Source organism: Cricetulus griseus, chromosome 3 (genome assembly GCF_003668045.3).
Source record: "Cricetulus griseus strain 17A/GY chromosome 3, alternate assembly CriGri-PICRH-1.0, whole genome shotgun sequence".
Classification (NCBI taxonomy): domain Eukaryota; kingdom Metazoa; phylum Chordata; class Mammalia; order Rodentia; family Cricetidae; genus Cricetulus; species Cricetulus griseus.
Window position 1 is genome coordinate 71,180,229 of NC_048596.1, and position 14,385 is coordinate 71,194,613.

At 41.4% G+C, this 14,385-nt stretch overlaps 1 protein-coding gene across 4 annotated transcripts in view; it reads right to left on the reverse strand.

The window, feature by feature from the left end:
* The window catches only part of Wdr11 (WD repeat domain 11), a 47,485-nt gene extending 34,551 nt beyond the window's left edge, over positions 1 to 12,934 (reverse strand). For all 4 annotated transcript variants that reach the window (XR_003483118.2, XM_027404447.2, XM_027404448.2 and 1 more), the window contains exons 1-6: positions 12,783 to 12,934; positions 11,858 to 11,969; positions 8,778 to 8,931; positions 5,974 to 6,147; positions 2,360 to 2,546; positions 380 to 545 (exon numbers count right to left, since the gene is read on the reverse strand). Coding sequence is in view for 3 of the 4 variants with exons in the window: in XM_027404447.2 (XP_027260248.1) it covers positions 380 to 545; positions 2,360 to 2,546; positions 5,974 to 6,147; positions 8,778 to 8,931; positions 11,858 to 11,969; positions 12,783 to 12,868 (879 nt within the window). In the remaining variant the exon portion in view is untranslated. The remainder of the gene's footprint in view (positions 1 to 379; positions 546 to 2,359; positions 2,547 to 5,973; positions 6,148 to 8,777; positions 8,932 to 11,857; positions 11,970 to 12,782) is intronic.
* Positions 12,935 to 14,385: the final 1,451 nt, after the last annotated feature.

Consider the following 14,385-nt stretch of genomic DNA (forward strand, 5'->3'; position numbering starts at 1 on the left):
TGAATTACTCTATGTGTGTGTGTGTGTGTGTGTGTATTTTTGACACAGTAGTGAGAGGTCACTTTGGCTGGCTCATTATGGAGCACAGACTGGCCTTGAATTCAAGGTAATCCGCCTGCCTCAGCCTCCTGAGACATGAGATTACAAGTACACACCACCATGCTTGGCTCTTATCTAGTTTAATAAAAATTCCAGAACGAATTAGAACAATTTTTAGTTAAGTGCAACCAACTAGAAGTGCAGGAAATAAGAATAAGCGAGTAATATCACTGCTACCTCAACAGAAGAGAAAAGGGGATGCACAGTGTTTGCAGGGTCCTGGGCTTGTTAAGTAACATTCATAGTAATTGTGGGGCCTGCAACTGACACATATAGATACCTGCAGAAAGGGAACTCCAGTCCTTTCTATGGCAATTACGCCCACCGTTTGATTCACTTCAAGGTCAAGGATTAAAATCTCCCGAGGGTAGAGCAGCAGCATGTGGTTCCTTTTGGAAGGCAGATAGGCCAACTGGAGGCAGTCATTGAGAGCTACAAATTCAGCACTGAGAAAAGCATGAAAGAGGAACTGCCATCAACGTCAGCATCAGGACCCCAGCACATAAAAACTGTCGAGAATGAACAACCACTTCCTGAAATGACCAAAATGGACTAGCAGCTGAACCTCAGACCTCTGCTAACTGCCAGAATTCAAATTATGCCAAAAAGATTGTGTGGGCCAGGTAGACACCAGTGTTTCTAAATCTTCGAAGCATATAAACAGTACAGAATTCTGATTACGATAAGATGGCGGTGAAATTGGCACTAATAAGACAGTTTAATTTTTCCTTTGTAATTAGAAGTACTAGACTGCTGAAATACAGACTTGGGATTAAAACATAAAACATTCAGGGTGACAAGTACCATTGAAGCAGGAGTACTGTGCCATCCTTGTGGTCTGGGGCAGGCACCTTCTCTCCTCTGTCCCCATATTTAATGCTACCCTAAACAAGCTCAGTTTATTATCTCCCATTTTCTTCTATGCAGGTAGAATATGAAACTTGTTTTAAAAAAATAAAAGCTACTAAAGAGTCTCAAGACTCAGACTCATTTTAGTATCTTTTATTAAGCGTTCAATATTCTGACATAATTACATTGAAAGCTCTGGAAGTTTACAACAGAGTTAATCTGGGTGACTAGAAAGACAGGAATCTGGATTGCATTAACCTCTGGCTGCCAACCCCAGCTGTGTGAGCCTGGGTGACACTGGGTTCCAGTTTCTTCTGCTGTACAATAAGAGAGGCCCAAATGCCCAGGGCTGGAGTGGACTGCATGGATCGGTGGATGTGAAAGCATGCAGCCCGGTTCACCTAAGGGACAATGCAGCACTTTCCAATGCTTGAGATCACAAGGTAGAAAACAAAGCAAGCACAACAAAACTATTTAGTCTGCTAAATGGTTTACTTGTGACATGGAATCCACAAAAATGTAAAGTTCTATTAAGGCACTTAAAAAGCAATCTTAAACCATCTCAGCATAGGATGTGAGATAAATTAACCAGTAAATTAAACCAGACTATGGCTTAATAGAAAAAAAAAAGCAGTTATCCACAAATTCCAAATGTATTTATAGCACAATCTTTTAGCAGATATAATTAATTATCCACAGTCTTAGCAGAATAATCTTAGCATATTAGAAATGATTTTGAAACAAATACCAAGAAAGCATCAAAAGCTATAAAATTAATTGTAGTTCTAAAAAAAACCCAGTAATCTATGTGTAAGGCATGTAAATAGTTCCTTATGATTTCACTCAGGTGCAATTTCTTACACAGTGCCAGCTCACGCTTTCTGAATGCATGGGGCATACCTGACACTACACTAAGTGCTGGACAGACACACTGTGTCACAAGCCTCGAAGCACTCTAAAGACCCCATGCTCAGACTGGGAGAGTGAAATCAGAACAAGGTAAAGATGTGCTCAGTCAGAGCCTCCCTGGCACCCAGCTCTCAGCTGGGCAACGCCTTCCTTCACTTACATACAAATATCCACCTGTTCTTGACAGGGGAGAGGGCCCAGAATGTAAATGAGGAAGTGCATCAATGTGAAAATCCAGCTTCCCCTAGTCTTGATGTGTTCAGTGACCACGACTTTAAAATTATCTCCAATTTTCACAAGTAAAATTAGGAAGTGTTAAGTTTTAATTTGTAAAATCAGTGAGGAGGTCTAGCACAACCAGTGGCCTGAGGAGAGGACAATGAATGCTGAGTCTCTCAGGAGAGATGAAAGAGAAAGTTTATCTTAATGTAGCTCCAAAGTCAGCCCTTTCAGAAGTGGTGGGGGAGCTGCATGCTTCATTCAGCCCTTCCCTTGCACTCACCTAGGTTTCTCCTGAGTGATTAAAATCTTTACTTTATGAAGAGCCTTCTTGGCTCCCGTGGCTGCGGCCAGCTTGTTATGAGCTGGGCTGGAATGCGGACTGGAGATGTACACTTTCTTCCCAGGGCCTGAGGGAGGCTTGGAAGGAGAGAAGTCCGAGATGAAAACAATGCCTTCACTGGTGAGTACTGTATCGAGAGAAGCAGAACTCTGATTAAGGGTTAATCTAGGTTAGCACACAGCTCTACTCTAACCCATGAAAGCAAGATAACAATACTTTAACAGTAGGAGCTGGCAAAGCTATACTCCAAACTCGTGGGATGCTATCCCACATAAACAGGTGGTCCACTGCAGTTCACCAGAAACCTCCAATCTGAGTTCTCAATTACATTTTATATTAAAAAGATTTACCAGATTATTGGCATAGAGAACAAATATTGGTTCTTACAGAAAAAAAAAAACTATGCATAGACTTTTATTCCCATTATATGCTATAATTTTGAAATCTAAGCATTTTTTAGAATATACAAGCCACATAGGAAGACTACCATATGTAGGAAACCTTGTGTTACCTTTAGCTAGGTTCAAATATTTGATTTGATGACACTAAATTTTTATGACTACTCTGAGCTACTAAGTCTAATAAGTATCTTTTTTCCTTCTCAAACATCAGCCTGAACTTTAAGATATTTTTTCATATCTGTATTGTATATATATAAAACACACACACACACAAAGCAGAATGCCAACAGAAGCTTCCTATCCATGAAACAAAAAAAGTATCTCAGCACCACATTGAGTGATATAACTTAAGCCTTCTTATTACTTAGAAAGATCATGTACCTCACTCCCTGGCTAATACTGGGTATACAGCAGGGAACCACACCTGTGCTAGGTCCTGACTTTAGTGAAGCTGTGTAAGCACAGGTATCCAGGCAATGCTATATATGACAAGTCCAGCAGGGTGCACATGACCAACACCTGACATCCAGCAGTCAAGAGACGCAGGCACGGGGATCATCGGTCTAAGGCCAATCTGGAGACCTTTTCTCTAAGTAATTAATACACACATACATGTGCACTCACACAGTGCCTCTGCAAGCCAAACCAGAGACGGTGTTAACACAATGAACTCAGCCTAATCCTTGTCACCATTCAGGTTCTGGAATTCATCCTCCAAGGCCTCACTGGCTTCCTTCTTTCATGCCATTGTCCTCCACTGACTATAACAAACCAGCCTCTGACTGTGTTCCCTTAGCACTGAATTTGTCAGCAAACCAATAAGCGTGTGTGTGCACAAGTACATACACAGACAGGCCTGAACACAAGGTACTGACATTATTTTCTTAGTCACATTTTCCTCTTAACTTTTCTTTTTCTTTCAACATAGACATGCTCATACACACTACCTCTCTCAAAAAATTCTGATAGATAAGAATTTCGAATCACTCAAATCCAGGGAAAACACTATAGACCACAGCCAATTCCTTTGTCTCCTTCAAGTGTCTGATCATTACTAAAATAAAGCTTGTTCTGGCCATTAATCGAAAGTAACTGGACAGCCCATTCCTCTCCCATCTCCTTCAATTGATTTTATCTTCTTTATACCATTTATCACCTTTTAAAGACATTAATATTATTATTATTATTATTATTATTATTATTATTATTGTGTGTGTGTGTGTGTGTGTGTGTATGCCACATGCAGGCAGTTGTTGAATTCTATGAAGCTGGATTTATAGGAGGTTGTAAGATATCCAACATGGGTGTCAGGAACCAAGCTAGGGTCCTCTTAACTGCTGAGGCATTTGTCCAGCCCCCCCTTCACATCTCTTAAGAAACTAGAACTTATGACCTCACTACATTCATAGTTTATAATCTAACTCTCTCTTACTGAAGGAACCGGCTTTCCTTTTGGCAGCCATAACGGCCGAACACGTGTTTCTATGACCTTGACCTAGACACTAGAAAGTCAGATGCCTGCCTCGTGACAGGGAGCCAATCAGAGGTTAGCTGGTGGCGCTATGCTTTACGACCCTGGGTGTGCTTTACGGACAAGCGCACAGCAATGACGTAGAGAGCATAGCAACCACCCTGGGAGGGCCTATGAGCCATAACAACCAGTTGACCAATCAACACAGGGCAAGCCCTCCAAGCCTGGAGACACACCAATCGTGAGCCTGTGCGTACCCCTAGACACTCCCCTTACGCTGCCCTATAAAGATCTATGCGCAGCAGCTTCAAGGCGTTTTTTCTAGCCGTCCACCATGGTGGGTGGGTAAAAGACCCGAGCTAACATGGGGTTAACTCGTTAAATTACAATAAAGCCTCGTGCAGTTTGCAGCAAGCTCTCGAATCCTCCTGGTGATTGGGGTGACCGCGAACGTGGCCTGGGACCCCGGATACTTGAGTTTTCGGGGGTCTAACATTACTAGAACACTAACTCCATGGAGTTAGGAAACTCCATCTTGGTTTCCAAAATAGTAATACTAGCTAAAGCTGTACGTGTTGAGTCACTGATTAAAAAGTATTTTTTAAATAATAAAACTACACAAATATCTAAAACTAGTCTTATTTTTAGATAATTTCATCCACAAAACACAAAATATTGGCAAAAAAATACTTCTATAGGAAAAATTCTGTTGAGCTTGTCTTTTACACAAAATAGCATTAATTGGAATCATGTTTTTAAAGGAAGCTCTTTGGCTACAGATTAAATGAAATTCCTGATTCAAGTTCTTTAAACAAAGTCTACTTAATTCTGTTCTAGAATATCACAGTAGCTCTCTGCGCCAAGGTAGTCCAATACTATTCAGCCATGAACTCAACATGTGTATTGAAGGGTCACTAGCCCCCTCGAGCATGTGGCTCTGCAGGCCTGGCTCTTCCACCCGATTCCCCCTGCCTTACTAAACACTCTTGCATTACATTACATTGGCTACTTCTTCCTCTTGAGGCTGACTACCAAATTCCAGCAATCAGAAGCCCCCTTTGTTTAACCTAATTAACATGCTCAATTAAACACCTCATCCTAACTAGGGTTTTCCCCTTTACCTTTATAAACCACCATTTGCCTATGGGCCATGTCTGCCTCCCTCTATCCAGAGGCAGCTCTTTGTCCCTCTGGGACAAATACCCCTTCCCCCTTTCCTTTGTTCCTTTCTCCCTTGTACCCTATCTCCTTTACCACTGCATTCTAGCCCATTCTATAACAGATCTCCCCTTCTTCTCCTCTTAAAAATTACACCTGCAAAATTAGTTGCTGCTGTTTTCTGCCTGAGTCAGAAAGCAGCCACTTTAACTTTTCTTCCCCACTTAAAACAGGTGTTTGGGTGTGGTTTGTGCCTAATCCAGGGTCCAGGAGGAAGCACCTACTGTGCTGGAGTTCCCCTTCATGTATGACTTGCCAGCATAAATACCTAACAATAAAAGTACCTGCAGCATGGGGTTACAACTCAGTATGCACATTAGGAACTGCAGATACACGAAGATGTACTTCTCCAGCGTTCACTTTAAAGTTATTGAGGACATATAAAGTGTGTATTTTGTGTATGTAACACAATTAGACTTTTCGTACTTCCTATAACTAATTTTCTACAGATAATTACTACTTACAAGTTAAATGTGAGGGATCAAAAGGGTCAAAAGAAAAAGAAAGGATGTTATCTGCATAGCTCTTCTTCCATAGTTTGGTGCCAGTGTCTGCATTCCAGAGCACGATGTAATTTGGTGGGTGGATAGCAAGCAGTAAGTCTCGGGAGGCATCTTGATTCCACAGCCACTGCACATCTGTAAAAACCAGAAAGATGAGGACAAAACCACAAAATGTCTGGGCACCTTGTCTTTGATACTTTTCCAAGTGTATAACCCTTAAAATCCAATACCCACCCCGTAAATGTAATATATATGCATTGTCAGATGAATTTTATATAAAAGTGAATTATTATTGAGCAATAATCATTACCTGAAACTATAAACTCAGGATCTGAGACTTTCATAGTCATGGACAGGATGCCACAATTCACAAATGCTTTTGTAGAATTACCTGACAACCCTGAAGCTTTTCATGATTTTTCAAAAACAATAAATATCTTAGAACAAGAATGTTGCCTAGTATTTGTACACAGTAAGCACTAAATAAATATTTTAAAAATCATCATTTAAAAATTATTACATACCCAAAAGATACACTATCCTAATGCAAGGATGCTTGCTCAACTATGCTCATAACAGCTTTATTCATAATAGCCAGAAATTGGAAACAACCCAGATGTCCCTCAACCAAAGAATAGATAAAGAAAATGTGGTATATTTATACAATCAAATATTACTCAGTTGTTAGAAAAAAAGGACATCATGAAATCTGCAGGCAAATGGATGAAACTAGAAAAAAATCATTCTGAGAGAGGCAACCCAGACCCAGAAAGACAAACATGACCTGTACTCACTTGTGAGTGGCTATTAGTAAAGGAAAATCACACTACAATCCACAGACCTGGAGAAGTTAATAAAAATGGAGAGGTCTAGGGGGATACATGGATCTTCCTGAGGAAGGGAAATAGATTTTGTGGGTGGACTAGGAAAGGATGGGGATGGAAACGGGAGGAGGGATCAGGTGTGGGAGAGAGTACAGGGAGAGGCAACTGGAATAGGGGGCATTTAATGGGTGATGTGGAAATCTAGTGCAGTGGAAACTCCCTGGAACCTATGAGGGTGATCTGAGTGAGGCCTCCTAGTAACGGAGGACACACAGCCTGAAGTGGCTGTCTTCTGTAATCAGGCTAGGCTGGGACTGGGACATGAACCCAGTCACAAAACCTATGACCCACAACCTGTCCTGCCTGCAAGATGTGCTGGGGCAACAATGGCCCAGAGTATGTGGGAGTGAATGGTCTAATCTGAGGCCCAAGACAAGAGGGGGAGCCCATGACTGACACTGCCTGGATGGTCAAAACCTGGAATCTTGATGGTTCAGAGACCTAGGGTAGAACTAAACACAACTAACAAAAAACAAAACAAAAACACCAGTGAATGAAATGATTCAATGATTTTCTGCTATACTCATAGATAGGTGCCTAGCCCAATTGTCAGAGTCATCAGAGAGGATTCCTCCAGCAGCTGATGGGAGCAGATACACAGACCCACAGACAAACACTAGGCAGAACCCTGAAGAAGCGGGGGAGGAAGGATTATAGGAGCCTGAGGAATCAGGACACCAGAACATGGTCTACAGAATGAACTGAGCAGAGCTCACAGGGGCTCACTGAGACGGAAGCGGCAATCAGGGAGCCTGTATGAGTCTGACCTAGGCCCTCTGCATACAGGCTGTGGTTGTTTAGCTTGGGGTTTTTGAGGGGTCCTAAAAGGAAGTGGGAGTATCTCTGACTCTTTTGCCTTCTTGTGGGACCCTTTTCCTCCTACCAGGTTGTTTCATCTAGCCTTGATACGAGGGTTTTGTGTCTAGTCTTTATTGTAACTTGTTAAGCTGCATATGGTTGATATCCTGGGGGGGCAGGGAGGCTGTAGTCAGGATGCACTGTATGAGAGAAGAATAAAGAAAAAGAAAGGAAAAAAATTATGCATGTCTGGGGAGATGGCTCAGTAGTTGAGGTGCTTGCCCTGCATGCTTGGAGACCTGAGTTCAGATCACCAGAGTCCGTGTAAAGAGCTGGGCACAGCTGCACACACCTGTAATTGCAGCATTGCTATGGCTAGATGGGGCAGAGACGGGATGATTCCTGGAAGCTCACTGGTCAGCTAGCCTGGCTTGTGTGATAAAGTTCCAGGCCAACCAGAGACTGTCTCAAACAAAAGGGAGAAGGCACCTGAGGACTGACACCTGAGACTGTCCTCTGTTCTCCACATTACAAACATACACGCAAATCCACCTATTCACATCCCCTCATATCCGTGTGTGTGTGTGTGTGTGTGTGTGTGTGTGTGTGTGTTTCAGCCAAGCAGGAGACACTGTCAAAGACTTGTCTGAAGAACACTGTAACAGTTTTAGAAGAATAACACTAAAAGAAAAAACCAAGCAATCCTGTTATGAACATGAGACTAAAAGTTTGTTAATCTCTATCACTTTATCATCAGTACTGCTAGCTATTTCACTGCAGTCAGACAAGTGGACTTGATAGTTTGTACTTTGGTAGCTCAAGAGTCTCATCAACACAGCTGAGGCTGATACTGAAACTAATACATTTTACTACAGTATGAATCAGTTAAAATTTAAGGAGACAGTGCCCAACAGTGGATTGACAGGGGAAAGAATGTTAAATTCCTATCAGTAGACAAGCTAAACACCCCTAAGAGTTAGCCTGGAAGTAACAACATCAAACATATAGGGAGAGAACTAATGACAAAAGCGTTCTGAGAGTGAGTGAGCGTGTTAACAAGCTCAGCAGAGCTGGGCTCCTCACCTTGGATGGGCTTGACATGCTCTTGGATCTCACACTGAGCCACTCCTGCTGCTACATCCCACACAATGATCTTGCCATTGACATCAGCAGAAGCCAAGCGCAGGCAATACGGTGAGCCAATGTTATGGTGGTAGTTCTCCCTGGCCCACTTAACCTAGTTTTGAGGAGAAAATGGATCAAGCACACTTGCACCAAATGACATCAGACATCATTCTCCCAACACATTAACCATTCAGATGATAAACAGTTTGGTACAACTAAGTAGGAAACTAGTATTAATTTTGAAATGAAGGCATTTTTATTTCTTATTTTTAAATGGTGTATTTAATTTTAAATTACAATGCCTTTGAAATGTGAAAAATGATGCATAGCCTAAATATTTTGTTAACATCAGGTATGAAAACAAAACAAAATTTCTCAAATGCCTTGGTAAAATTCCAGGCCATCTTAGAGCATAGTTTTCCTAAAATCTATTTTTTGTAAAAATATCTAAAAAATGAAGAACATTTTTCTATATTCTATTGTTCTAATTAGAAAAAAACCAAACAAACAACTTAGAGACACAAAAACTTTTGGAGGCCGGCCTGTAATTCCATAGCTAGGGAGGAAGAGGCCAGGGATCTCTCTCTGGGGCAAGCTGGCTAGCTAGACTTTACAAATCGATGACTTTTGAGTTCAGCAGGAGACCCTACCTCAATATATAAGATGGACAGCACCTAAGTAAGACACCCAATGTCAACCTCTGGATGTCATATATACAGGCACACACAGCATTTGTGCTAGTTTTATATCAACTTGATACAAGCTAGAAGAAGGAACTTCAACTGACATATGCCCCTGTCAGATAGTCCTATGGTACATTTTCTTGATTGATGATTGGGTGCTGTAAGAAAGCAGGCTGGGCAAGCCACGAGGAGCAAGCCAATAAGCAGTGTTCTTCCATGGCATCTGCATGAGTTCTTGTCTCCAGGTTTCGTGACTTCCCTGCATGATGAACTACAAGCCAGAATAGGAAACAAGCCCTTTCCTTCCCAAGTTGCTTTTAGTTGTGTTTTATCACAGCAACAGAAATTCTAACTAAGACAGCCCCCATAAACAAGTGTGCCCACACATACAAGCATGGATATACACATGCACACACAACATACATAAACATTCCAAGTATATTAAAATATAAAAATAGAGCTTAGCCTGTTGGTGCCATAATAGTCCCTGATATTCTAGAGGCTAAGGAAGGACTACAAGCTCAAGGCCAGCCTGGGCAACGCAGCAGCATCCTGTCTCAAAATTTTAACCAGGTAAAATAAGGGCTGGGTATGCAGCTCAGTGGTAGTGTGCATGGTGTGCATGTGCAAGGCATTACACAGTCACAAGTTAAAATTAAAAATTAAATTCTACCGAACTCTAAAGTAAATCTGATTTGATTCTTGGACATTAAATATTCAGAGTAAGAGGTACATCTTATAGTCATCACTAAAAGCCAAATCATTCCCTGGTCCTCATGACCATCCCTTCTTCTCTCTCCCTGGCTACTTCCCTGGTCCTCATGACCATCCCTTCTTCTCTCTCAGCACCCTGTTACTGTATGATGTGTAATTACTTTACTTCTTTGGCTATTACAAGCCCATGGATTGTCATCTCCACAGGGGAGACCATGGAGGCCTTCCACTTTTATTCCTTAACCTCAGTGTAGATTCTAGATCTGTTTATCAGTGTGCTTAATTGATAAAATATAACAAATCTTCAAATTTACAGAAACAAAGGAAAGCACATGTTTGTACACATATAAACAGTCATATATAATAAATGCCAAAGCAGAAGAGTAATAAATTGCAATAGAATTTATGAAGAAGGTGGAAAAAGTTTTCTCAATATTAATTTTACTAATCTTTATACTCAAGTAAAAATCTTCTTAATAAATGTGTGTCTGTGCACATATGTACACATTTACAGTTGAACATCACATGTATTACGCATACCATCTATACACAGGCACATCTAGGGGACTTCCTTATTTGCAGTTTGCAAACATGAACTCTCCTTCTTGCTAATGAGTGTTTATAACACAAAGCCAATATTTGTAGTGCATTTGCATGAAGGGCAGCCAGGTGACTAAACAGAGTTGATGAACACATGCATGTGATCAGCTGTGGAAAACACGTCATCTTTACTTTGTCTTCACAGGGAAATAAGTTCCATTTAACAGCTATTTATTGCTATGTTTTCCATATTTTGGCTTTTTCTTGGCAACGTTCTAAGAGGTGAATCTAGCAAGATCGTCGGACATAAGTGAATATACAAAAATCAAGTGATATTTTTTTCCTCAATCTTCTACCATATACAAAATATTAACTTAAAATGTATCAAGGACCTAAATAAAGAGCTAAAAACAAAAGTATAAACTGTCTTGATGTTGGAGATAGCCATGGTTCCCTGGATATAGCACAAGTAAATACACAAGTGAAAGAAAGAATAAAATAAAATATAAAAAAATAAAACCATTTGTTCTTGAAAAGGCACCATCAAAACAAGTGAAAAGAAGATCAAATGATGAGAGAAAATATCTGCAGATCATGTGTCTGATAAAGGGTTCACACTTAAAATACATTGCTAAAGCTCACAATTTAATAATAAAAAGACAACACAGCTCAAAATGGGCAAAGAATCTGAGTTATTTTTACAAAGACACACAAATAACCAACAAGTCTATGGAAAGGCGTTCATGATTATCCACCAGCAAGACACTAATCAAAACCACAGTGAGACTCCCTCACACTCACAAAGTTGGTTCATGTTTATATTCTCAGCACATGGTAGTCAGTGATCAAAACTAATGGGTGAGTGAGTGGGATGGTAAATGACAGAACTGGTATTTTCACTCACCTCTTCAAAACTCACCCAGAACCAGCACTTAACAATGCAATCTGGATTAACATTAAGTCATGTATATGTAAATGATAGGCAACCCTAAATAACTGGTTTTAAAGGCTATTTGACATTTATACCTATGACTTAATGAGAACCTGATGATGGATTAAACTTGAGGCAGACCTATGGGATTGATGTGCGATTAAACTTACCTTAACAATATCAGCTTTATGTTTTTCTAGAACTTGTAGAGTTTGGGCAGTACTGGAATCGATCACTACCACAAGCGAATGACATCCATAAGCAATTAAACCTTGCCAGCCCCTGGCAAAACAGCAGTGTTAAAATGTAAATGAAAAACAAAACAACTCAACTTTCCTCTTGCCGGTCATAAATCAATCTACTTCACATGTAAGCAGACCTTTGACGTGTAAGTCAATCTGTGCTGTTTTTTTATGCACACGCTGCATCCAATGTTTACTTTTATAACATAGAATCCATAATGTGCCTACGATAAGTGACTAGTCTTAGTCCTTCCAACCAAATTTAAAAAATAAATAAATAATAACGCAAGAGATTTCAGCCTCCGTAGCAACATTCCCAACACCACAGCTATGGAATTTTGCACTACATTATTATGAGTTCTCGGAGCTTCGGTGTTATGTTACTGTGGGAAGAGAACCGACTGTGGAGAGGACTGTGTTTCACAGGAGCCAGGAAAGATAAAGGTGGAACAGGTGCACGTGACAGACGAGTCTGGGGCAATGTTGAATGGATGTAAGTGAAAAAGAGGAGTATGGGCGGGTAAGAAAAACTCCGGACCAGGAAGAGATAAGGAAACAGGGAGTGGAGGGAGAGAAGCCCTCCCAGGTCCAGGTTGGCAAAGAGGAAATGGGAGCAGCAAAGGAGTAAGAAGCAGAGAAAAGAACACAAGAATGAAACTGTGTTTGCACGGAGGAATTGCCCAGTCGGGACATTTGCGACTCATATGACAACCAAACGTCTCAGCTAAAGGAAAAATCTGGGAGCTGTGGGAGGCCGGCGGCGGTCTAGGCAGGGGAGACCGGAAGCCCCGAATTCTTCCCCGTCCCCTCGCGAACTGCGGCCGAGGCCGGCGGCCGGAAGCACTGCCCTCACCAGTCTACCGCCGCCTTGTTGTGCGCGTTGAGCGCCCCGGTGAGGGTGCGCGCCGACACCTTGAAGTTCACGGTGTAGGGTAACATCGCGGCGGCACTGCCGCCCTCCCCACCGGCAGGCAGGAAGCGACACGCGCAGCCCTTCCGTTCCAAAGTCCGGGTAGTCGCGTCAGCGCCGCTGTCAGGTTCCGTGGGATCCAAGGTTCCTCCTTCCAAGAGTCCCTTGTCGCTCTAAGATCTCGGTCTTCTAAGTTCCTCCTTCCCAGAGTTCCGAGACTTGAGTGAGTCCCATGCATTGTGCCTGTTGGATCTACGCATGGAAGAGGCTTCTGCTACCATTCGCACCTGATTCTTCCCTTTGGGAGACAGATTACTGGAAATCGTGAAAACAAAACAGTAAACGACCCGGTTTGCCTTTCTGCCTTTGATTTGTTGATTTAGAACAACTGCCATTGCCAGGTGCTGTTTGTTGTAGACATTAGGGTGTGCACATGAAGACACAGAGTCTTGGCTCTCATAAAAGTGTGAACAGATTGGAGGGAGAGGTTTCCTGGCCACTGTGGGACTGGAGTTGAGACTTAGGCTGCCCTGACCTATACAGACAACCCTTTGTGTGTGTGTGTGTGTGTGTGTGTGTGTGTGTGTGTGTGTGTGTGTGTGTGTGTGTGTGTGTGTGTGTGTGTGTGTGTGTGTGTGTGTGTGTGTGTGTGTGTGTGTGTGTGTGTGTGTGTGTGTGTGTGTGTGTGTGTGTGTGTGTGTGTGTGTGTGTGTGTGTGTGTGTGTGTGTGTGTGTGTGTGTGTGTGTGTGTGTTGTGTGTGTGTTCCCATGTGGGGAATGAACCCAGCGCACTGCATACATGTGAGTCAAATACTTGAGCTAACACATATCCCCAGAAAATTTTTGTTGTCTTTTTGGATCAGGGACTCATTCTGTAGCCCAGACTGCTCTGAAATTCACTATCCTCCTGCCTCTGCCTTTCAAGTGATATATATGATTATAACTACCAGGCTAAGCTCCAAAGGTTATTTTAAAATGGGACAATATGTCCATAATTTTCATTTGCCAAATAACTATAGAACAATTACTTATATTTTCTCAGTTATTGTACAGATAAAGTTATAATATACATAGTTTTATAGTATGTATATATCTTGTTAATTTTTTTCTTTCAACATTAGAGGGCACCAGATTCCCTGGAACTAGAGTCACAGACAGTTATGAGCTGCCACGTGGTGCTGAGAAGTGAACCCAGTCCTCTTAACCACTGACACATAGCTCTCCAGCCCACAGTTAACTTTTCTTACAGTTAGTTTTTTTTTATTTAAAATAACCAAATGTTTATTATAAAAATGCAGAAGTCTTAGAAATGCATAAAGACAAAGTTTTTTAAGTGTATGAATGTCTTTAGAAATACACATACAGTACTTTTATGAAATCAAGGTAATGTTTAACATTTTTTACTCTTTCACTTTAGTAAGTTGATGTAATTATTATTAATCTTCCTTTATGATTCACCCTCTATCTCTGGATTACAGAGACACAATGTTTTTAATGGGAAGCCACAGGGCTTTCCCTGATACAAGATCAGGCTACAACTCCATTC